We start from the raw sequence: 21612 nt of genomic DNA, 5'->3' as shown, positions 1-21612 counted from the left end.
CACTTTTACCACTAGGTGGCGAAAAACCCCAAATAGTATCGGTTATTGAAGCTTGTACTTGAACTAGAATAGCCAAGCACTTGACAACTAGAACAGCCACCAGGTGTCAACCAAGAGGGGAGGGGAGTCTATTCCTTCCACTCTGATTCATAGTTTTAAACACAACCATCTAAGCTCCATCAAGAGATAAATATCCTGCCAATTAACTGTCTAAATAGTCTGCATATTTATAATCTGTATAAAGCTCTTGACTCCAAGATACTGCCTTTTCAACTAAGATCCAACTAAATAAAATTTAGTTTCTCCCCCCTCCCAAAAAACAAACAAACCCAGCAAGACCAATGAGCTTAGTGTGCTGTGACACACTGGTTCAACCTACCCAAATATACTGCACAAAGAAACTAAAATGGCTTAGACATGGACAGCCAAAAATCTTCCAAAGTGTATTTGCTTATATATATATATATATATATACACACACGCACACACACACACACACATACAGTTCCAGAGTACTATTTTTTCTTCCTATATTTCTCTTCTATAAGCAATTTTGTTGAATGCAAAAAATCTATATAGGTTTATGCTGTTATGCCTTGAATCCCAGTGATTTTTATGAAAGCATTGTTATTTGCTATCAAAACGTTCACAATAAAGAGACAAATGTATCTGTCCTTAAGATAGATGTATTATGAGAATTACTGGGTTGAACAGTCCAAGGCTGAAAGTTAAAATTAAAACTTTACAGAATTAAGCCCTATTTATATAACAAATTCTCTCTTAAAGAACCATCTTCTGCGCCTCACTAACTTCTAACAAAAATTTTTCAATCCTGTTGTAAACATTACGTCAGCTAAAACGCAGTGATGCAGCCTTTTATAAGGTAGTACTTTTTAGGCCGAACTCTATTCTTAATCCTTTGGACACAGGAGTTGTAATCATGTCATACCCTGCAAATCTAGCTGTAGGTGGTATCTCAAAAAAGGACTTTTTTCTTTCTTCGAGGAAGTGGTCAAACCTTTTTTCCCCTGATGTCATCATGCAAACAACCTGGTTGCTTTTCATTGCTATCGAATTAAGAGAAGAGAAAGCAAAACATACTGAGTACATTTTTTTTGCTTCTCTTCCTTGCTCCGTGTAGTATTCTCTTTTAGTCTGGATTTGGCCTCCACAGAGCTCATTTCTTCACTGCCTACAAAGCACTGGTTTAAATAAACAAACAAACAGTGCAGGCCAAGAATGCTCTTGTCCGTGAATATCATTGCTTCTCTAGTTTTTATTACATTTTCTTTTGAAATTCGTTAGATTATGCTCAGTAGCCCTTGCCCAACCGGTTTCTTCCCTTCCCCCATCTCTCTACACACATCACTTTTGCTTCCTTCCCTCCGGGGAATGGGCAAACCCCTACAGCGCCGGTAACGCACTCTCCCGGCTGGTCACTCATCAGTTTGTCTTTACTTGGCTTTGCAAACAGTTCCCCACCCAACCTTGTCCCCCAGTGCCCCCTCGGCCATTATCTTTCTGCCGGAGTATGCTCGATAAGGGACTCCAGATAGCACGTCGAGGGTTTACGGTAGCCTGCCTACCAATAGGAACCCACAATGAAGAGAAGTCAGGTTCGGCCTCCCGGCAGCCCCACTGCCGTCTTCCTTGGTTGTACACCTACTGTACCCGCGAGCGAGCGAGCCAGGGAGCGAGCCCGGCGCGGGAGGGGGCGCGCAGGGAGGGCGACAGCAGCCGCGGCGTGCGCATGCGCCCTGGGGTTGTTTTTCACAAAGCTGCTCTTAAAGTGAGCTGGCAGGTTCCAGCCGCCCGTCTTTGTAAGGAGACCACTGAGACTAGCAGGAGCGCGGAGCAGCAGCCTCTCTGCTGCCTTGACTTTTTAAGAAATCTCAATGAACTGTTTGTAAAGAATCACTGATCCTGCCTGTAAGCTTTGTGCACGGCAAAGACATCGATCAGTGTTAAGTGAAGATCACATTTTATATGTGTTCTTGACTTTTTTTTGTCTTACATTATATTTTTTATAGATTTTGTTACAAACATGGTGCTGGGAAAGGTAAAGAGTTTGACAATAAGCTTTGACTGTCTTAATGACAGCAATGTCCCTGTGTATTCCAGTGGGGATACAGTCTCAGGAAGGGTGAATTTAGAAGTTACTGGGGAAATCAGAGTAAAATCTCTTAAAATTCATGCAAGAGGACATGCGAAAGTACGCTGGACCGAATCGAGAAACGCCGGCTCCAATACTGCCTACACACAGAATTACACTGAAGAAGTAGAATATTTCAATCATAAAGACATCTTAATTGGACACGAAAGAGGTAAGTTTTTACATTATTCAGAAATTATTACACCTATTTTCTTTGGGAAAGTATCTGTTCAATTTCTCTGAATTAATGTAATGTTACTCCTAGCATAAAATATAGTAGTTTGATAAATGTTAGCAAAGTTAGCCAAGATTTGAATTCTCCTTGACTTTCATCGTGTGTTAAGCCATAATGCATGCAGGCATCTGCAAAGTGACTGCAAACTGCACTTATTCAACTACCTCTATACCCGGCTTGATCTGTGCCATACGCGCTTGCAGTCTATTTCCACCTTATAAATTCTGCTTAAATCCGAGGCAGTAATTTTACTGATACGTTTTCAAATGAATTGCTAAAAGCTGCAGTCCAATATTAGATTTTTTCCTTGTTCTGTGGAACCTTAGATCTTAAAAATTAAGCCTCAATGAAGAAATGAAATAACATTTTTAAGTGGGTTAATGGGTGTACTTCATTTTTAATATTGACACTCAAAGGCTTTAGAGAATTGATTGTTGTTCTTTGATAAAGGGTTTCTGTGGCTTATTTTGACATATGGTATGAACACCCCACGTGTTTTTTCCCTATTCTTTCCAGTTCCTTTAGAAATTTACATCAAGCCTTCTCTATTTTAAAGGACAATACCAATCATTATGATATGTTTCAAATCGGTTTTAGAAGCCATTTAAAGTCAATTTTTTTTTTTTCTGAGCATCATGCCTAACTTTGGAACTGCATTCAATGAAACCTAAGCCAGTCAAAAGGAATTGAAAAGTATTCGGCTCATTTGGATTTGATTTTTGGTTATAAAAGGGAGATAAAGGGTTGTCAAAGGGAGAAGGGGTCCTGAGATTTCCAATCTATTGTTTAAATGGTCACATTGTGGAAATATAGGAGACTCTAAGCTTGTTTTTCTAAGTTTCCACCCTTTGTTAGAAGCGGTTCAATCCTGTTTCGGACCAGTTCTAGGGGGTGGTGAGGAGGGGCGCTTGTTCTGCTCTCAGCAGATTGGTTACACGCGTCAGGTGGTGGGGATGACTTAATTCCTAGCCCAAGAAGAATATAATGTTAAAACTGGTTATGTAATTTTGTGCTTCTCCTTTTTAATGCAGTATTTAGTTCTAATGTTGGCCATTTCTCGAAGAGTAGAGCACATTTTTACCTCTTTTTTTATACTAAAAAATACCCATCCATGAGGAAGTGCTAATTGAACTAAGGCAAGTGCAGAAATATAGGGGTGCTTTGAGTTACAGCATCTTAATGCATTATTTTAACAAATTTTAAGATGAAATCTGTTTTGTTGGGTTTTAACTTGCACATAGGTCATTTGCATCCTGAAATAATTTCTAGTTAATATCTCCAACCATTGACACCGCTTAGAAATGCAGCTGCTTAATGACAGTCCTGGTGTTTGTTGAACAGCACACACACGAGTTTGTATTTGAACCTTCCTGGACTGGCAGCTTTTTATAATACATGGGTGAGAAAAAAACAAAGGTTTTTAAGGAGTTGAGGTTTGCGGTGAGGCAAAAGTAGAATAACGATTTATGGGGACAAACAATTTCATTAGTTGCGCTATGATTTCATAGTAAAGAAAAACTGTGTGTCCTGAACTCCACGGAGATGCCTCTCAACCCTTGCAAAGCATGGACGAGCCTTTAGCCTGGAATAGTTTCAATGACTTAAAACTGGGACCTCTCAAACTAGCCTGGAAATTGAGACCCCGCCCCGGGCGGCCAGCGATAGGCGGAGCCGGGTTTGTTAGCCTGTTGCTAAGGCGATGCCAGGCTCTGATTGGATTGGGTGCAGGCGGGTGGGGAGAGTAGGCTCGCCGGCTGGGGCGAGGCTTGGAACCGGCGTGCGCCGGTAAAGGTCCCTCCTGAGCAGCCACCCCCGCCCGTTCTCGCGTCCGCGTTGCGGGCTCCTGGAAGCAACCGTAGTTCCTGTCACATATTGTTCTGTTTGCCTCTCACTTGAGCCTGTGCAGCCCCCCCCCCCCATGGAATAGCTTAAGGTTTTGAAGAGTAGAGGAGAGATGCTTTTGCTGGCCTGATAGTTGCCCAAGGGTCCTGGGTGCAACTTTTTAGCTCAAGATCTATATACAGGGAAGTTGGGCCAGCATGGTCAACAGGATCTTGTTTTCCAGTTTTTCGGGTGGAAGTTGTCAGGCGGCTTCCGTGAAGGCTTGCCTTCCTCCTAGCTGAAACAAAGCGACTTTCCCTATCTAGGCACTCATCAGACTGGCTACCTTGATTTGACCTGAGAGGAGAGGTAGCAAAAGCTGGCCAGGAAGAGAAGGGAAAGCGACACTAACATCTAAAGCTGGGGGGTGGGGGCCCTCCGCCACTATTCCCCGCCCTTTCCCCATTGTTGCCTGAGGCTTTTTGATCCTCCCCCGTTCGCCGCCGCCCCAGTTTCCCTTGCCGCGACTGTAAAGGTGTCAGGGTGGCCCGAGCCAGATCGAACCGGTCACCGGCTGGGGCGTGTAAAGCGGAAGCGCCGTGGCGCGCTCGCCCCGCCCCCCTAGCAAGCTAGGTTGCGCGGCCACGAGTGCGAGCGCCGCGCGACATATGCCGTATGTATAGCGGAGCGCGCGGGCGGCGGCGGCGCGCGGGCGGGCCGGCTGGGATCTGCTCGCGCCGGTTTAGGCCGGTCCTCTCCTGCTCCGGTCTAGTTCTTGATTGACAGCCCGGCACTTGTTTACCACGGCGCGGCCGCCGCCGCTCTTCTCAATGAGACTGCTGAGCTGGCACAAAAAGGGAGCGAGAGGGGAAGAAAGGAAAAGGGAGGCAAACTTTGGGCTTCTTGGAGGGAGCGGTTTTAAATGGCCCCCAACTCATCAGCCGGTTTTCGGTGCTGAAATCCTGTTGAGAGAATTTGCACAAGGAGCGAGGGAAATATCACTGACCTAGAAGCCAGTTATTCTGGTTTTTGAATAAAAGTATCCACATATAGGCGTTTTTCTTTTCTCCTATGAGGGAAGGGAAGCATCACATTTTTTATGTGTATTCAGTACTTTAGGGGGAAGTTAAGTGATAATACAATTTCTTCTACTCACATAGTTAATGATAAAGGTTTCTACACCGAGAAAACTACATATATTTGTAAGATATTTATGTAATGAATCACCTAGTCAGAATGGTTTAAAAGATTTTAGGAATCCAAAACCCTCTCCCACATTTCGTTCTATTTATTTTAGAGACATTTTTAAAATAACCCCTTAGACCAAAAGAAATTGGTTGTAAAATGAAAAATCATCCCGTTTTTTTTCCTAGCATTTGGAAACAACCTTAGTCTTCATTTTTCAAGGCTATGTGACTGTTGTTTCCCACAAGTAGGCACTTTTTAAAGCTAAGGTATGTATTTTATATATGTGAGTTTTTAGCTGTTGCTAGAACATACTGAAGTTGTCATAATTTTAGGTTCAGTAAGAATTTTTATTTTTAGCTATGAAACTGACATTAAAATCACTGTTCCTTTTTTTTAATTACGAAACTTATTTGACAGTTTTCTAATTGTTTTGGAGTTTGAACATTCACATCGTCTCTATCAAAACTGATATATTTTAAAAGATTTACATAAACAGTGTTCACTTTATATATAGTCTTAATAGGATAAATTGGTTGAAGACAAAGGTAAACTCTTAGTATGAGGTTGGCGATCTGAATCTTTTGTTGAGTCTGTACTGTGTTACATGTAGGTGCTTTACAATTAATTACAAAGCCCCCTATGGGGTTTAAGTATTAATTATCCCCATTCTACAGATGAAACAACTGAAGACAGGACTTGTATTTTACTCAGAGGATGTGATGAAGTTGGAATTAGAACTCAGATCTCTCAGACTCCAAAGTTTGTGGCTTTAATTATTACATGAGCATCTTTAAAATTAAAAGAGTGTAAAGACTTATTAACAGTTTTTTTCTTTTTATGTTTATTAGATGATGATAATTCCGAAGAAGGCTTCAACACTATTCATTCAGGAAGGCATGAATATGCATTCAGCTTTGAGCTTCCACAGACGTAAGTATTTTGTAACAGACATTTTTCATAAACATACATTCTTTTAAAGTAAAACTTATTCTAAATTTAAATATTTTTAGTTTTTTTTCTTTAAAAAAAAAAACCCTTTTCATTACTTAATCTTGCTAGAGGAAAACAATATACTCAAAAAAGAAGCTATTTTTTTAATCCAGTGTGGCAAAATTACAGAAAGCAAAGCTCAATTTTTAAGTACTCCATCTCAAGATTTAGAAGATTTTTAAAGCTTGAGTAGTAGTTCATTTAAAGTGAGTGAATTGAAAAGTACTAGTCAAATAGTAAGTACTTAATACTTTATCAGAAGTATTAGCAGAAAAGTTAGAACATACCAAGTCTCATTTAACAGTTTATAAAAATTCACTGTTCTGTCTTTTCTACTGATGCTAAGCAACACCAGTAAGATAAGAAGGTCAGAATAATTAGGAATTTCCTTACTTTAGAAGAGATAGGGTTTCTTGATAAGAATTCATTAGCTTCTGTGCAAAGAGCTATACAGAAGGTTACACAAGAGATACTATGAACTGGATTTAAAAGGAACCATCCATCAGAGATACCTTAATATAAAGCTTGGAATCTTATGAGAAGAGGAAGGAAAGTAGTATGTTCTCAATAAGAAGTATGAGGAAATTATCCCAAAAGCAATTTTTAAATAATGCCTTAACAGGTATCAAAACATGCAAAGTGACACTTGTACTGATATTCTGAAGGATAAACTTAACATTACATAAGAACTTACCTAATGCCAAATGTACATAATTCTATATTTTTAATTCTAGTACTTGTTAGATGTGAATAGAATTCATAAAGGATTTTTTCAAAGTGTTAAAATCACATTGCTTGAGAACATCATTTTTAATATAATGCCCTAATTACTTTCTGAGAAATATTTTAAGTCTGGATACAATAAGACTAATATAATTGGGCCTGAATATTTTCAACAAATGGAGGTAATAAGTTCTTTAAAAATTCTATCAATAAATCAAAGCCTTTTAAAATAAACCCTAGAAGACTAGCATAGATCTTACATTTTATTTTTCTGTGCTATAGAAGTTAATGCAAGAGCCTAAAATGCAAACAAGAAATAAGTAAAAATACCATTACTCTTCATAAAAAGCTAGCACTCTACCTTGTAAATAACTGAACCTTGGACATTTTTATAATGAAATTATGAAAAAGACTGAATTTACTAAAATAAAATCTCCCAAAAGTAGTAAAATCTGGGAGAGTTGAAAAAAGATTCTGATTCTCCTGATGCAGGTCAACAGAAAAGATTCTTTTTCAAGTCAATAGTATAATTAGAAAACATGGCCAAAAAGTGTTAAAACATAAGTGGGAAATGTTAAGGCAGTATTTTAGAGTGAAATGTGAAAAATTTTTGAAACTATAATGACTATTCCAGCCCTTTTCTAGACTGTCTTAATTAGTTGCAATTAAAAAATAGTAATTCATACCTAATGAAAAGTGGAGCACTGTAGGGAATTTGCTCTGAATGTTTAACCAGTGTCTAGAATTTCTCAATAGAAACAGTGAAACTATTCTTAACTTTTATTTTTAAACTAAAATCTTGACTTATTCAAGAATTGTTCATTTTCAGACTTTCGTAATTTTGCCACCAGCATTAAAAATAGCCTTCTCTTAGGTTAAAAAGATTGTATTCTTCTGGCTTTTTCAAGCAAATTTTCTGTAATATTTAACAATTATCTATTTTTATTTGGAAACAGTGACTTTTCCCCCAGTGACTTTTATCCCTTTGGAAATTTTTTTATATGATGCCTTTGATACCTCATTGATATATAAACAGTACAATATATTAACACTTCTATGCTGACCTACTGTTTAATTATTAAAAAGAAGTGTAAGATTAATATATTGACCTTTATATTCTGCACAGACCACTTGCTACCTCATTCGAAGGCCGACATGGCAGTGTGCGCTATTGGGTGAAAGCCGAATTGCACAGGCCTTGGCTTCTACCAGTAAAATTAAAGAAGGAATTTACTGTCTTTGAGCATATAGATATCAACACTCCTTCATTACTGGTAAGAATTGACTAAATTCTACATTCTTTGTTTTTGGCATAAAAATACTAAAGAATAATTATCTAAATTATGCATTCTTTATAATTTTTAAAAAGTAGCTCTATTTTTAAATTCCATAAATATTATTTTCAAAAAAAGTCAAGAGCACACAAATGAATGCAGAATATGCTCATATTTTTCTGATAGAGTAATAACTTTAAGTAAATGTTTAAAATGAGACCAGTATTTGGTATGAAAATATGTCTTACTCAAAAGATAACAGTAGTCTCAAAAAATAGATCTGTTCCCTGGATAATTTGAGTGGAAAAGGAACAGCAGTACCAATTGTTGTAACAATGTCATTTAACTTCAAAATACCATAATCTGAAATTTTTATTGTATTGCATTATTCCAATATAGGGATAGTTGTCAAATGATGGGGAGATTATTTTCATGAAAAAACTTAATTCTTTTTAAATTGCATTTTGTCACAGATTCAATTTGACTTCAAAAACTTTATTTGATTTAAACAAATAATAACATCTTTAAGCAAATAAGTTTTAAAAAATGAGTAGTTTCCTTTTTTTACACATTGAGTTTTACATTTTCAAAGAAAGATGTTATCATTTGGGATAATAATCAAAAGTTGCTTTCCAAGCTGCCTTTTTTTTTTTTCTTTTTAAGGCAGTTCAAATGGAATGTGGAAAGGGTTTTTTTGTTTGTTTGTTTTGGTTGATTTTTAATTACTATATATGTAAATAGTGTGGGCTAAAACTGTGTTTATAAAATAAAATGCTATTAAATGCTGTACTCTTTTTTCTTTAGTTGAATGGGAAGTTCTGTAAAGACAAAAATATCAGTTTAAGCAGAAGCCATTGGTTAGTGAAAAAGTATATTTGGATATGTAAAAAGCAACACAGCTTTTAATGTTAAATTCTCTAAGGATTTAGGATTGTGTTTTAAAACATTCTCTGACTGTCTCAGTTCGTACGTTGATCTTTTTCTCTAAATTTATTTCTTACAGTCACCCCAAGCAGGCACAAAAGAAAAGACTCTCTGTTGCTGGTTCTGTACCTCAGGCCCAATATCCTTAAGTGCCAAAATCGAAAGGAAGGGCTATACGCCAGGTATGTATGAGGTGGATTCCCACAAAAATGATCTTTCTTTACTTAGCTTTTGTATATAAATTTCCATTATGTATACTCAGTGCAAAGATGATATGGTATTCTTTGGTAAAAATATCATAAATTGTGCTTATCTACTTTCCTTTTGCAAATTGGAATGTAGTCTTATTTAAATAGCTACTGTAAATGAGTAGTTTGTTTTTATGACTCTTAAGTTACTTGCCACTCTCAGGACAGCATTTTATCCACGTAGTTCACTGAACTTTCAAACTTTAAGAATCTGCATTTTTTAGGGGCTTATTGGTTTGTTTTTAACAGTAGATACATATTTTTTTTTTCCTCTAGGTGAATCAATTCAGATATTTGCTGAGATTGAGAACTGCTCTTCCCGAATGGTGGTGCCAAAGGCAGCCATTTACCAAACACAGGCCTTCTATGCCAAAGGGAAAATGAAGGAAGTTAAACAGCTTGTGGCTAACTTGCGTGGGGAATCTTTATCATCTGGAAAGACAGAGACATGGAATGGCAAGTTGCTGAAAATTCCACCAGTTTCTCCCTCTATCCTCGACTGTAGTATAATCCGTGTGGAATATTCACTAATGGTATGTATAGATTTAAGGGTTTGGATTTTTTTTTTTTAATCTTAACACATAGAATATCGTTCTGTCTTGTATCCAGGATTTTTTTTTTTTATTCTGCATGTAATACATAGACTCTTATATAAATATTTATACAGTTTGGATTATAATTACTAATTTTACCTTAGGTAAATGTCCCATATAATAGTGTACATAACAGATAAAATTTTCTTTTATATGTATATGACAAAAAATTGAAGTAAATGAGGGCCTGAAATAACTTTAGCTTGGGTTATTAGTTTTTAAAATTGGAAATAGTACTTGTCATTCTAAGCCTAATACCACCTTTTTTTTTTTTTTTATTTGGTAGGTATATGTGGATATTCCTGGAGCTATGGATTTATTTCTTAATTTGCCACTTGTCATTGGTACCATTCCTCTACATCCATTTGGTAGCAGAACCTCAAGTGTAAGCAGTCAGTGTAGCATGAATATCAACTGGCTTGGTTTATCCCTACCAGAAAGACCTGAAGGTAGGTTGCTAATGCATAGCTAAGCTTAATGTATTATTTTTAAGAACGTAATTTTGCTTCTGATATTTTATGATTTGATAAATTTTGTCTGTACTTGAAGAGAGTAGATGTGTCCTTAATGTTAGGGTTAATATGTATATCTCCCTAGTTTTGATAACAGAACAAATTATTATTATTTTACCTTGACATTCCTTTTTAATACCTACTATTCTGTGTATTTTGACATGCATAAGAACATGCTGTTCGAATTGCGTGTATCTTTTTCCTTCAGCACCACCCAGCTATGCAGAAGTGGTAACAGAGGAACAAAGGCGGAACAATCTTGCACCAGTGAGTGCTTGTGATGACTTTGAGAGAGCGCTTCAAGGACCACTGTTTGCATATATCCAGGAGTTTAGGTTCTTGCCTCCACCTCTTTATTCAGAGGTAAGCATCAAATTCTCAAATAAAAAACTGGCTGGTTCATTTTGGAAAGAATACTACAGACTTCTGAAAACACAGTAAAGTTTTGATTATCATGATAAGAGAAAAACAAATAGTTTAGAAAAACAGATTAAAACTTTGATTAGCGCTGTCAATATTTACTAAGTTTGATCCAGAGTTAGGACTGGTCTCTTACATTATTAGGGAAATAAAGATAATGATCTAATAACTTCATGCTTGCAAAATGCCAGTTAAAGGAATAATTTGTATTTTAAAGTATCAGTAGAACCGGTATTTTGCAGTCATTGATTATATAGTCAGAATTTATCTTTTTCTTCATCCTTTTCCAACTTAATTTTCATTTTTTAACACTCTGAATCATAGGGGAAAATAAAATATTAAACAGCATTCCTACACTGTTACATTATTTTTATTTATCTCAAGTAACTAAGCATTTACATGAAAAAAAACATGGGGGAAGCCTACAGACATGAAAAAAACAAACTTAGAAGGAAAATATTACATAACATTATGATAGGATGCACACAGTTCACTTGATGAGTAGCTTACTGGGTCTTGAGAATCAGAAGGAGCTTCCCTAAGAAGGTGATTATTAAACTGATTCATGAAGAACAAGTAGCTCTCTCAAAATGTAGGATGTTCAAGGCAGGAAGAAAAATATGTGCAAAGAAAAAGAGGTAGGAAGAAATCCAGCAATTTCAAGATATTTCAGAATATACATATACGTAATACATATTGAGGGACTTTAGAGTTGGCCTTGATATTAATACAGTACCAGGTAATTATGTCAATCAGTAGAATCAGCTTTTTATTTTTGGTTGCTGGACTTTAAGCAGCTCTTTTACAATTAAATATTACTCCCCAGTAAGACATAAAAGGATTGTTTTAATCTTCAACAAATTGCCTTTATTTATTTTTTTTGTCCTTAATACCATGACTAAAAGAGTCAGTTTTCCTTTGGATGTGGTTAATGTGAAATCCACTATATTCACTGATTATAGGATATTCAGAATCTGTTTTGTTCTTACAAATTTTTGATTGGATATAATTTTTCTAACCCATTTCAATTCATAAAATTTTTCATAAGCTAAAAATGTTCTCCCACTTGTTAGAAATACTATTACTACATTTTTATTCTGACACTTCTGTCTTGATTATTAAGTCCTTCGTTTGTGACTTGATCCTAGGCTTCCTAGCATCCAATAGGCATTTTAAAAGACTGGCAATCTAAAGTATCCATTTTTAAGCAATTTGTCATAAAATTCTATTGCCTGCTTTTAAAATGAACTAAACATAATCAAGAGAATTTAAAACTTTTAAAACCCTAAATTGGTTCAGGGTGTGATTTAATTATTTAACATCTATCCACAAAGAGGGAGGGAAAAGTTCTAGATTGTATTAAAGTTATTTTGAATTTTTTTTTTTAAGCTTAGTCATTAAAAAAAGAGTAGTTACTTGGCTTTTTTTCTTCAAAAATGTGTCGTTTTACCTAAACTTTTTGAGGCACTTTGGATTGTCTCACATTTAAAATGCAAACAAATGGGTCTTGTTCAAAAGATCTTTCAGTAAAAGAAATGTATTTATCCTAACAATTTGCCTTCCTGTGCCCATTCTGTTTGTGCCTAAGAAGCAACTTAAATATATCCACTTTTATTAAGTGTAGATATGGAAGTCACTACAGAAAGAGAGAAGGTGAGAATTTCTTAGAGCATTTGGGGTTCAGCATTCTTATTTCTCGATACACATCGATACACATTGTATCCGTACACCTTCTTGTCACACCCATGAGTAATTACCTCATTTAAGCACCAAGAACGCTGTTTATACAACTACATTCTTCCCAAAGCTTAGGGAAGAGATGAGTTGACTTTTTTGGTAGCAGAATGAAATGGATACTTTACAGAAGAAAATCATTGCCATGAAAATGTTTGCCATTGTGTATATGAGTCTTAAGTACTTAAGTGCTAAGTAAAACTCCATTCTCTGATAAAGTGTTAGTTTTTCTTTTGTGAAAGAAAACTATTTGGACAAACCTTTATAAATTGTATTATAATCTAGTGATTGAATAGAATAGCAGGCACTTTATATATAAAACTAGTATCCTTTCTTCCCGTACAAGTTCTGTATGTTCTGATTATATTTCTCAACTAGTATTCAAAATATTAACCTATTTGCTACATTCTTACTAAACCTTTATCAGTTAACTTTGTGGATTTTTTTCCTTTTTTCTTCCTAGATTGATCCAAACCCTGATCAGTCAGCAGATGATAGACCATCCTGCCCCTCTCGTTGAAGGAAAAATTGGTTAAATCAAGTTGATGTGGGTTCTGAACTGTATCTCTTCCCTTCCCGGCTGAGGACAGAGAAGTATCTTGGAGACACGTTTTCAGAGGAAGTGGAATTGCTTTTGCCCAGAAAAATGGCGAATACATGAAACAACCAGTGATCACTTTAGAAGCCTCCAGCAACATTCTGGGACTGCTCCAACATGCTTGAAGATCTAAGCTTTTCTCCTTTAAAACTGGCACATACTAAGAGCAGTCTTCTTAGCCTATGGTCATATGTGTCAAGACACCACGTTGTAAAGAGGGATGATTTCCTTCTTTTGATTTGAAAATTTGCACATGCTCAATGCTTACATTGTGCGGTTCGATGTCACTACAGCTTTTTTTTTTTTCATTTATGCCAGACTCTTGATACTCTTTTAAAACTTGTTTGTGGTGAGCACAACAAGGAACAAAAGAAAGCTTTGAAAAAAACTTTAACATGAAAAAAACGCACTGACTTTTTTTTTTTTAATTTAATATAGCCTGGACTTTACCCGCGTATGCACATGCTCAGAATTGTCCTACTAGGCTGACCATGTATCACCTCTTCAGCTTGGATCCTATAGTGGATTTATTTACAAACATCAAATGCCTTCAAGCCAATCCTTCTTGCTGTATGTTCTGCAGCCTACTGTAGTAGATACGCAACAGATATGTGGGAAGAGAATAAGAGGAGGAAGTAATAAGAGACTTTGTCAAGATTGTACACCTTCTTGGTTTCTTTTAAGAATTTGTTGCCTCTCTACTCTTACAGCAAAGCAGCATTTTGTTACTGACTGCCTAAAATCACTTAATCTCAGGTGAACGCATCACTTGCCAAACTGTTGGAATGCTATTTGTGTTTTGTTGCACTGTTGAGTTATATTTTTTTTTGTTTGTTTATTTGTTTGTTTGGTTGGCTTTTTGGAGAGGGAGATTTGGAAGAGGGACATACACAAAAGTGATAACCCACCCGCATTCCCTTTTTATCATTACATATAAGAAGAAACTAGCAGAGCTTAGAATGGAGTAAAGGCAGTATGGCAGGCACCAGCAAAGAGTTAAGGGCTGTTGCTCTTAAAAATTGTTGTTATTTTTATTATTATTTTAAAAGTATAGAAGTTTTCCAGTCACTGGTGAGGAGGAGAAAGTGCATTTATTTTTATACAGAGTTACTTAATTACCTCCAAAACACATATGTTGGAAATCATTTTTGCTGGTGCAGAGTATTTTCATGAGCAGGAATATCTATATGTTAAGTCTATGATTAGAGAGTTCAATTTATACATTACCTAACCTGCTCAAGCTTGACAGAGCTTGAAAACCCAAGTTTATTCTAAAAGTGTCTAACGTCAAAATTACAAATACTAGAATATGTGCTGGAATAGTAACTTTTATATTTTTGTGGGGGTTTTTTTAATGAAAGTATTTTTTCCATTAGCTAAAGATTTCGCTGAGTATGAGAAAACGTTCACTTTGAGTATAGATAGATATGAAGAATGATCAACATCAGTAAATTTTAGCTTATATTAAAGGTAATTTACTGTTGGCTCTTAACAAATATACCAGCATTCATGAAGACACTTAAAACTGCATTTTCCAAGGTGTATCAAGTGTGCTGCTTATTTTAGAAGGAATTCAGCTCTGATGTTTTTTAGTGAAAATCAGCATCTCTGATGTTGCAACATATGCGTGAAATGGGTATTACATCTATCCTGCCATTTAAACCCATAGTTAATAAAGTGACTGAAAAATAATAGTAACTCTGGCTTGGTGCTTGACCTGGTTAAATACTGTCTTAAAGCTTCATACAAAACAAATAGGCTTTTCCATAAGTGGCCTTTAAGAAAACATGGAAGACAATTCATGTTTGAAAAATGCTGACAGGGTGAAGAAAGCCCATGTAAAAATGAATCGCGTTTTAAGTGATTCGGTTAAAGGGTTTGGGCTCCCGTAGCAAACTAATACTAGATAATAAGGAAATGGGGGTGAAATATTTTTTTATTGTTGTTGAATCATTTTGTGAATGTCCCCCTCAAAAGAAGCTAATGGAATATTTGGCATAAAGGGCATTTGGTGGTTTTATTTTTGTTGGGGGGGGTGAATTGTCCAAAAATCCCTTTTCTTTTCTCTCTTCTTATGTCTAACTGACTAGGGAACAATTGTTGATATGCATAGCATTGGAATACTTATCACCATATACTCTTACAAATAACACACGAGGAAAGAATGACCAGTATTCTGATAATTGGCACTGGGTCACAAAATGTAATGGAATTTTAAATCTATAAAACTTTATCAAATAAAGTTTTATTTCCCCATTAAAATATTCCTTTACTTTCCTATTTTAAGGCATTACTCCTTTCTAAATATTGGTCAATTCTTGATGTAAGATGTGAGGTTCACAGGTGTATTCCAGTATTCAAGCTAGATTCCTGATTTTTCAATTAGGAAAAGTAAAATCCAAAATGTTAGCAAAACAAAGTGCAATATTAAATGTTTGCTTTATAGATATATTCTATGGCTGTTTGTAATTTCTCTCTTTTCTTCTTTTTTATTTGGTGCTGAATATGTCCTTGTAGGCTGTTTTAAGAAAACAATATGTGGGAAATGATTTAATTTTTCCTATTGCTCTTCCTTGTGGAAAATAAAAGTGTTTTGTTTTTTTCTTTTTTGTAAAATTGTTTGGAAATTTATTTAATCCTGACCATGTCAATAACTCACCATATATGCAAACACTATTAAGACTACAGTTAAACTCTTTTAAACAATTCTGGATAAGAATTGTTCCTAGATCTATACTAAAAGAAATTACTGAAGGCTTAAAGGAATTTTTAATACAAATGATCATTGTTTTACGTAATAATTCATTAAGTTATGGGTGCTTTTTTCTAAAACTTAGAAGTTAGATAACATTGGAGTTTCCTTTGTGGCTCAGTGGGTAACGAACCCGACGAGGATCCACAAGGTTATGGGTTTGATCTCTGGCCTCACTCAGATACAGCGTTGCCATGAGCTCTGGTGTAGGTCACAGACCCGACTTGGATCTGGTGTTGCTATGACTGTGGCATAGATCAGCAGCTGTAGCTCCAATTTGGTTCCTAGCCTGGGAACTTGCATATGCCTTGGGTGTGGCCCTAAAAAAAAAAAAAAAAAGCAAAAAATGAAATTACATACATAAAATTCCTTCATATATATAAACCAACCAGGTATAGTTTAACTTTCTCACTGTGATGTGTCCAAGTTTCTACTATTTCAGGAGCACATAAATATAAAAATTATGATTATTCTAATCTTAAAACATAATTTTTCTCAATTTTAAAACATTTTTCTCTGAGTTTTATAGTGATTTGTAACAAGAAGTGTCTTTGGCATCATTTAGAAGTTCTCTTCTTTCATCAGTGTTTATACATTGACAGATGAGCTATCAAGTTATGTGCCTTATTATATGATTCTCCCTTTCAAAGTGTTTGAAAGACATTTAGACAGATAAGTTTCTAATCAGTTTTATAGCAACACACTCTCATCTTTGCTATAATTAAGAGTCAGCAATCTACACAATGTCCTTAATACAATAAGGAAATAAAAATGACTATAGAGGAAGAGGAATTAATAACATGAAATGGATAGACCTATGTTCTGGGTCTGTGAACTAAGACGCAACCTTAAATAAGTGAAACTTTTTTTTTTTAATCTACAAAGTGGGTAAGAGCTATCCAAAGTCATCACTGAAGGTATGAGATCATACTACTTACTTAGGTAGAGAAATAATGCTCTACATCAATTATTAAAACATTGGAAATTAACCGTATTCTAAATTTGCATCTGAATACTTTTAGGCTGAGTTCAGTATATGTCACAAGTTATACAAAGGCGACAGGTTATCTAGAACTGCTTTTGCATTATGTCACCTATACTCATCAAACTCCCCTTGCTATTAATTATAATTTATTGAATGGCCTAATTTGGTATATTTATCAGGACTTTCGATTGTAACAGAGAAATTCAGACTAGCTTAAGTAAAATGTATTAAATAGTAATTCTGGGGAAGAACTATATTAAGCATGTTTGGATTCAGAAAGCCAAATAATGCTCTGGGGACACATTGGTCTGGCATCTCTGTTCCCTTACCTTGTTCATATTAGCAGTATTCTTTCTTACCATCTTTATTCTTTCATGTTAGATGGGTCAGGAAAAATGACCCTAGCTTTTACAACTCACAGAAGAAATGCTATTTCTAGCCCCCAGATCACTTGTCAGGGAAGATTCTGATTGGCCAATAACTGGATCATGTTTAATGCTACATGGAATGGCTTTCCCAATAGAAAGAGTTCTCTTTCCAGCAGAAGGGAGAAAACAGGTCATTACATTCTTGCTACTCAAATGCTGTTCAAAACAGGAGCAATGGCATCACCTGGGAGCTCATTAGAAGAGAATATCAAGATCTATCCCAGAATGTTGACCCAAAACACCTGCTTACATAATCCCCTGATGATGTGTAGGTACTACAGTTTGAGGAAACTGCAGCACACCAAGCAATTTTGCTTTCATGAATCTCAATCTATAAATGAGCTGAGAATTTTGTCCTCTTAATAAGTGAAAAATAATCATGCCATTTTAAATTACGAAGTGTAATTTACAGTTTGATGTTTTTGAGACAGGACTGAGATGGTGGCAATTATTAAACCTTCAGAATTACTACATCAACAATCAGTATTTCTCAAAACTTCTATGACTGAATGATGAAATACTTTGCCTTTTCATTTCTTAGTCAAATTAATATGGTGGGGAGAGACATTTTTCAATTCATGAGAAAAAATTTATTCATATAAGAAAATTTATTTTGACTTCTGAGGAGTATAATAAGTCTATCATCTTTTGAAGAAAAAAATTTTGGGCAAATAACGAGGAGATGTGGTAAACACATGACTACGGACAGGTCACCTCAAATTCAAGACGACTAGTAGTTTAAAAATCCAAAAGCACATGCCTAATTGGGAAGAGAACCACTGTCTTTGACTGTTGAACAGCACTAAAGTAAACATGGAAAATAATTTTTTCAAACCAGTTTCACACATACCAACTTAGACAAATAATGTCATTATACAGAGCCAAAAAGCAAACAAGTTTCTTTAGAATAGTGTTTAGCATTTATATGATAAGTGTATGTAGTCTAATGTGATTCAAGAAAACAAATGTTTATGACATCTATATTAAGAACTTCTGATACATCATAACTAATTCTAACTGGAAATGGATTTTTGCTAGTTCTAATTCAAGATTTACATAACTTCAACATTAATTTCCAGTATTACCTCTGGCACTGATAAGTCTCCAGGAACATTAATAAAGTTAAAACAATGAGTTAGAACAGGATTTTGTATAATTTAGAGGTCTGTTTACTAGTTACCCAGAAGAGTCTTACCAGTGAACAGAAGGGCGTGAAAGATTAAAATACACTGTCCTAATTTTTAACCTTATAAGATGTGAATTTTGCTAACTCATAAATCTAACAGTGATGATACAACTAATAAAGTCAAAGTACTACTACACTGTCATTACTTTAGATGACAAATTTTTACCAAAAGGAAAAGCTATCTGATGCTTATCGAATATAGGAATTTATATTTATTAGGTCATTTTTGTCCAGTGAATTAATGGCTTCAACAATGATAGAAATGCAAAAAGTTGTTGGACTAAGTAGTCAGTTTCTGTTTGTTTTAAGAAAATCAATATTTTCACTTTCTGGTGCAAGGCCCACTTTTATAATCTTGTCATCTTGATGGATCTGAATCCCCAAAAATAGTACTTAAGATATACTAGAATAATAGAAAATAATAGGAAACTATAATACAGCACATGCATCATGCAAACAAACAGTATGCTGGCAGTCTGTAACAGCACGGCCAGAACCTACAACAACAAAATCACACATGCATTCTTCTCTGAACTGCCAATTCCAAAATTACAAAAGCAGCGTTGGTGGTATAATGGTGAGCATAGCTGTCTTCCAAAATTACAAAAGCAGAGGAGAAAATGATCCCTCCCCTTCACTATTCTTCCTCCCATTTAGAAAGCCAACTCCAAAAAAAACCCTTGTGAAGAAAAAAACCATAGGAGCACAGGCTGTGTAGGAAAGCAGCAGACAAGTACCTCAGGCTGGTGAGCTGTTATGAATGCCCTGAACAGACTGATCTAAACAAGCAAAATAGATTTCCCCTTTACACTGCCCCCTGTTTTCATTTCCTAGAGCTGCCTTAACAAAGTACCGCAGGAGTTCCCTGGTAACTCAGCAGTTTAAGGATCACAAATTGTAACCGCTGTGGCTCAAGTCACTGCTGTGGTGTGGGTTCGATCCCTAGCCCGGGAATTTCTGCGTATCACCAGTGCGGCCCACACAAAACAAAAACAAAGTACCACAGCCTGAATACTTAACCAAAATTTATTTGCTTCACAGTTCTGAAGACTACAAAATTACGGCAAGGCTATATTATATTCATTCTGAAGTCTGGAAAGGAAAGTATTTCCTTGCCTATTTGGGAGCTTCTGGTAGTAGGTGGCAGTGTTTCGTGTTCTTTGGCTTGTAGAAGTGTCACTAGAATCTCTGCCACTCTTATCTAATGGCCATCTTCTCCCTGTGTATCTCTGCCTCTTCATATGATACTCTTTCTAACTTCTCAGTAGGGCTCAGTCATTTTGGATTAAGGACACACCCTATTCTGGTTTAATATAATTAATAATATAATTCATTGACATTATATTAACTATTCTATCTGCAATAGCCCTTTTCCAAATAACATCACATTCTGCAACATTGAGATCAGTGCTTCAGCATATCTTTTTGGGAGATGCAATTCAATCTATCATACCTTCGTTTCCTCCAAAATATGAAACCATAACAATATAGTATTTATAAGGAAAAGCCACCTCTTCAGGGTAAATACAGTTAGCTATTTCTCACTTTATAGAGAAGATTTAGTTCTGAACTCTAAAATCAATATAGATCAAAGGAAACTTCATTTAATGTTGTTGTTATTACTGTTACTATCCTTATTTGATCTGATGAGCCATAGTAGTAGGCAAGCGCTCATCTGGGAGATAAACCTAAATTCTGGTCCACAGACACTAAATGGCTGAATGAACTTGAACAAGTCATGTGAGTTTTTTGGGCCCTCCATTTCCTGTCTCTTTATTTAAGAATCAAAGGTTTGGGGTCCCTTCCAGCAATACCTTTCTGCTTAGGGTACCTGATATAATTGAGTGAAAACATTTAGCCTTATGCTCACGCTCTGGTGTTCAAGATTTTATATTATTATAAAATCTGTAATTTCCCCATATTTAAACAAGCAGGGTAACTTAAAACTTAGGCAACTGAATTTCACTATTAGAAATAGTTTGTAGTGATATGTAGGCCACTACTTTATTTCAAAACAGTAAAAACTCACCAGGTTATTTTAAAGCTAGCCAGGATACCATCTAGTAGCCACTGTGTTTGAGAAAGCATGGAGGAGTTCCCACTGGAAATGAACCCGACTAGTATCCATGAGGATGCAAGTTCGATCCCCGGCCTTGCTCAGTGGGTTAAGGATCCGGTGTTGCCAGGAGCTGTGGTGTGGGTTGCAGATGTGGCTTGGGTCTGGTGTTGTTGTGGCTGTGGTGTAGGATGGCAGCTGCAGTTCCAATTCAACCCCTAGCCTGGGAATTTCCACATGCCTGTGGCATGGACCTAAAAAAAAAAAAAAAAAAAAAAAAAAAAAAAAAAGAAAGAAAGAAAAGAAAAAGAAAAAAGAAAGCAAGTATAGTAATTACACAATTTCTTCTAGACAAATGGTCTACCTCTTACTCAGTGGGTTTGAAATGCAGGTGAGAACCAGTTTTTAGAGTGCCATAAAAGCAAACAATGTGACTTGGGATGGGTTTGATTATTTAGGCATAAGTCTTTTTCCTAGAAACTTAAAGTAACTAAAATCTTCCCAATTCCAGCACAAGATGTGTATTTTTACCTGGCATTGAGAAATTTTAATACACATTCCTAATGCCAAGATAGAGACACAATTTTTTAAATTTCAGGATGTGACTATTATATAAGAAAGATACTTGGCTTTATAAAATTTATGACAGCAAACATCAGTTTTTATAAAGAGCTGTTGGGTCCTAGTTGGTATAAGAGTCACCAGAGAGTAAAACTTCTTCTAAAGAAGATTTGGCCTAGTCCTCAAGAGCAGCCACAAGTCACCTGCCTGCTTATTTATGGCGAAGACACTG

General features: G+C 35.7%; 1 protein-coding gene across 5 annotated transcripts; it reads left to right on the top strand.

Annotated features, from left to right (window-relative positions):
* The first annotated feature begins 1814 nt into the window (after positions 1-1814).
* ARRDC3 (arrestin domain containing 3) lies at positions 1815-16028 on the top strand. Of its 5 annotated transcripts, XM_085014065.1 has the most exons (10): positions 4819-4881; positions 5582-5662; positions 6071-6155; positions 6245-6326; positions 8236-8383; positions 9387-9489; positions 9832-10088; positions 10435-10597; positions 10869-11023; positions 13278-16028. In XM_085014065.1, the coding sequence occupies exons 3-10, from the start codon at positions 6071-6073 to the stop codon at positions 13332-13334; spliced, it is 1050 nt and encodes a 349-aa protein (XP_084870191.1). In that variant the 5' UTR covers positions 4819-4881; positions 5582-5662; the 3' UTR covers positions 13335-16028. The 5 variants fall into 5 exon arrangements, 3 of the variants coding, with proteins under 3 accessions (XP_003123831.3, XP_084870191.1, XP_084870190.1); XR_014838302.1 differs by lacking the exon at positions 4819-4881 and having other exon boundaries at positions 4912-5662; positions 10831-11023; XM_085014064.1 differs by lacking the exon at positions 4819-4881 and having other exon boundaries at positions 4912-5662.
* The last annotated feature ends 5584 nt before the right edge of the window (positions 16029-21612 follow it).

This window comes from Sus scrofa, chromosome 2, assembly GCF_054392235.1.
Source record: "Sus scrofa isolate SSC_HxYL_T2T_F1_AM1 chromosome 2, Sscrofa_HxYL_maternal_Yorkshire_Landrace_v2.0, whole genome shotgun sequence".
NCBI lineage: Eukaryota > Metazoa > Chordata > Mammalia > Artiodactyla > Suidae > Sus > Sus scrofa.
This window is presented reverse-complemented; position numbering and strand designations above follow the sequence as displayed.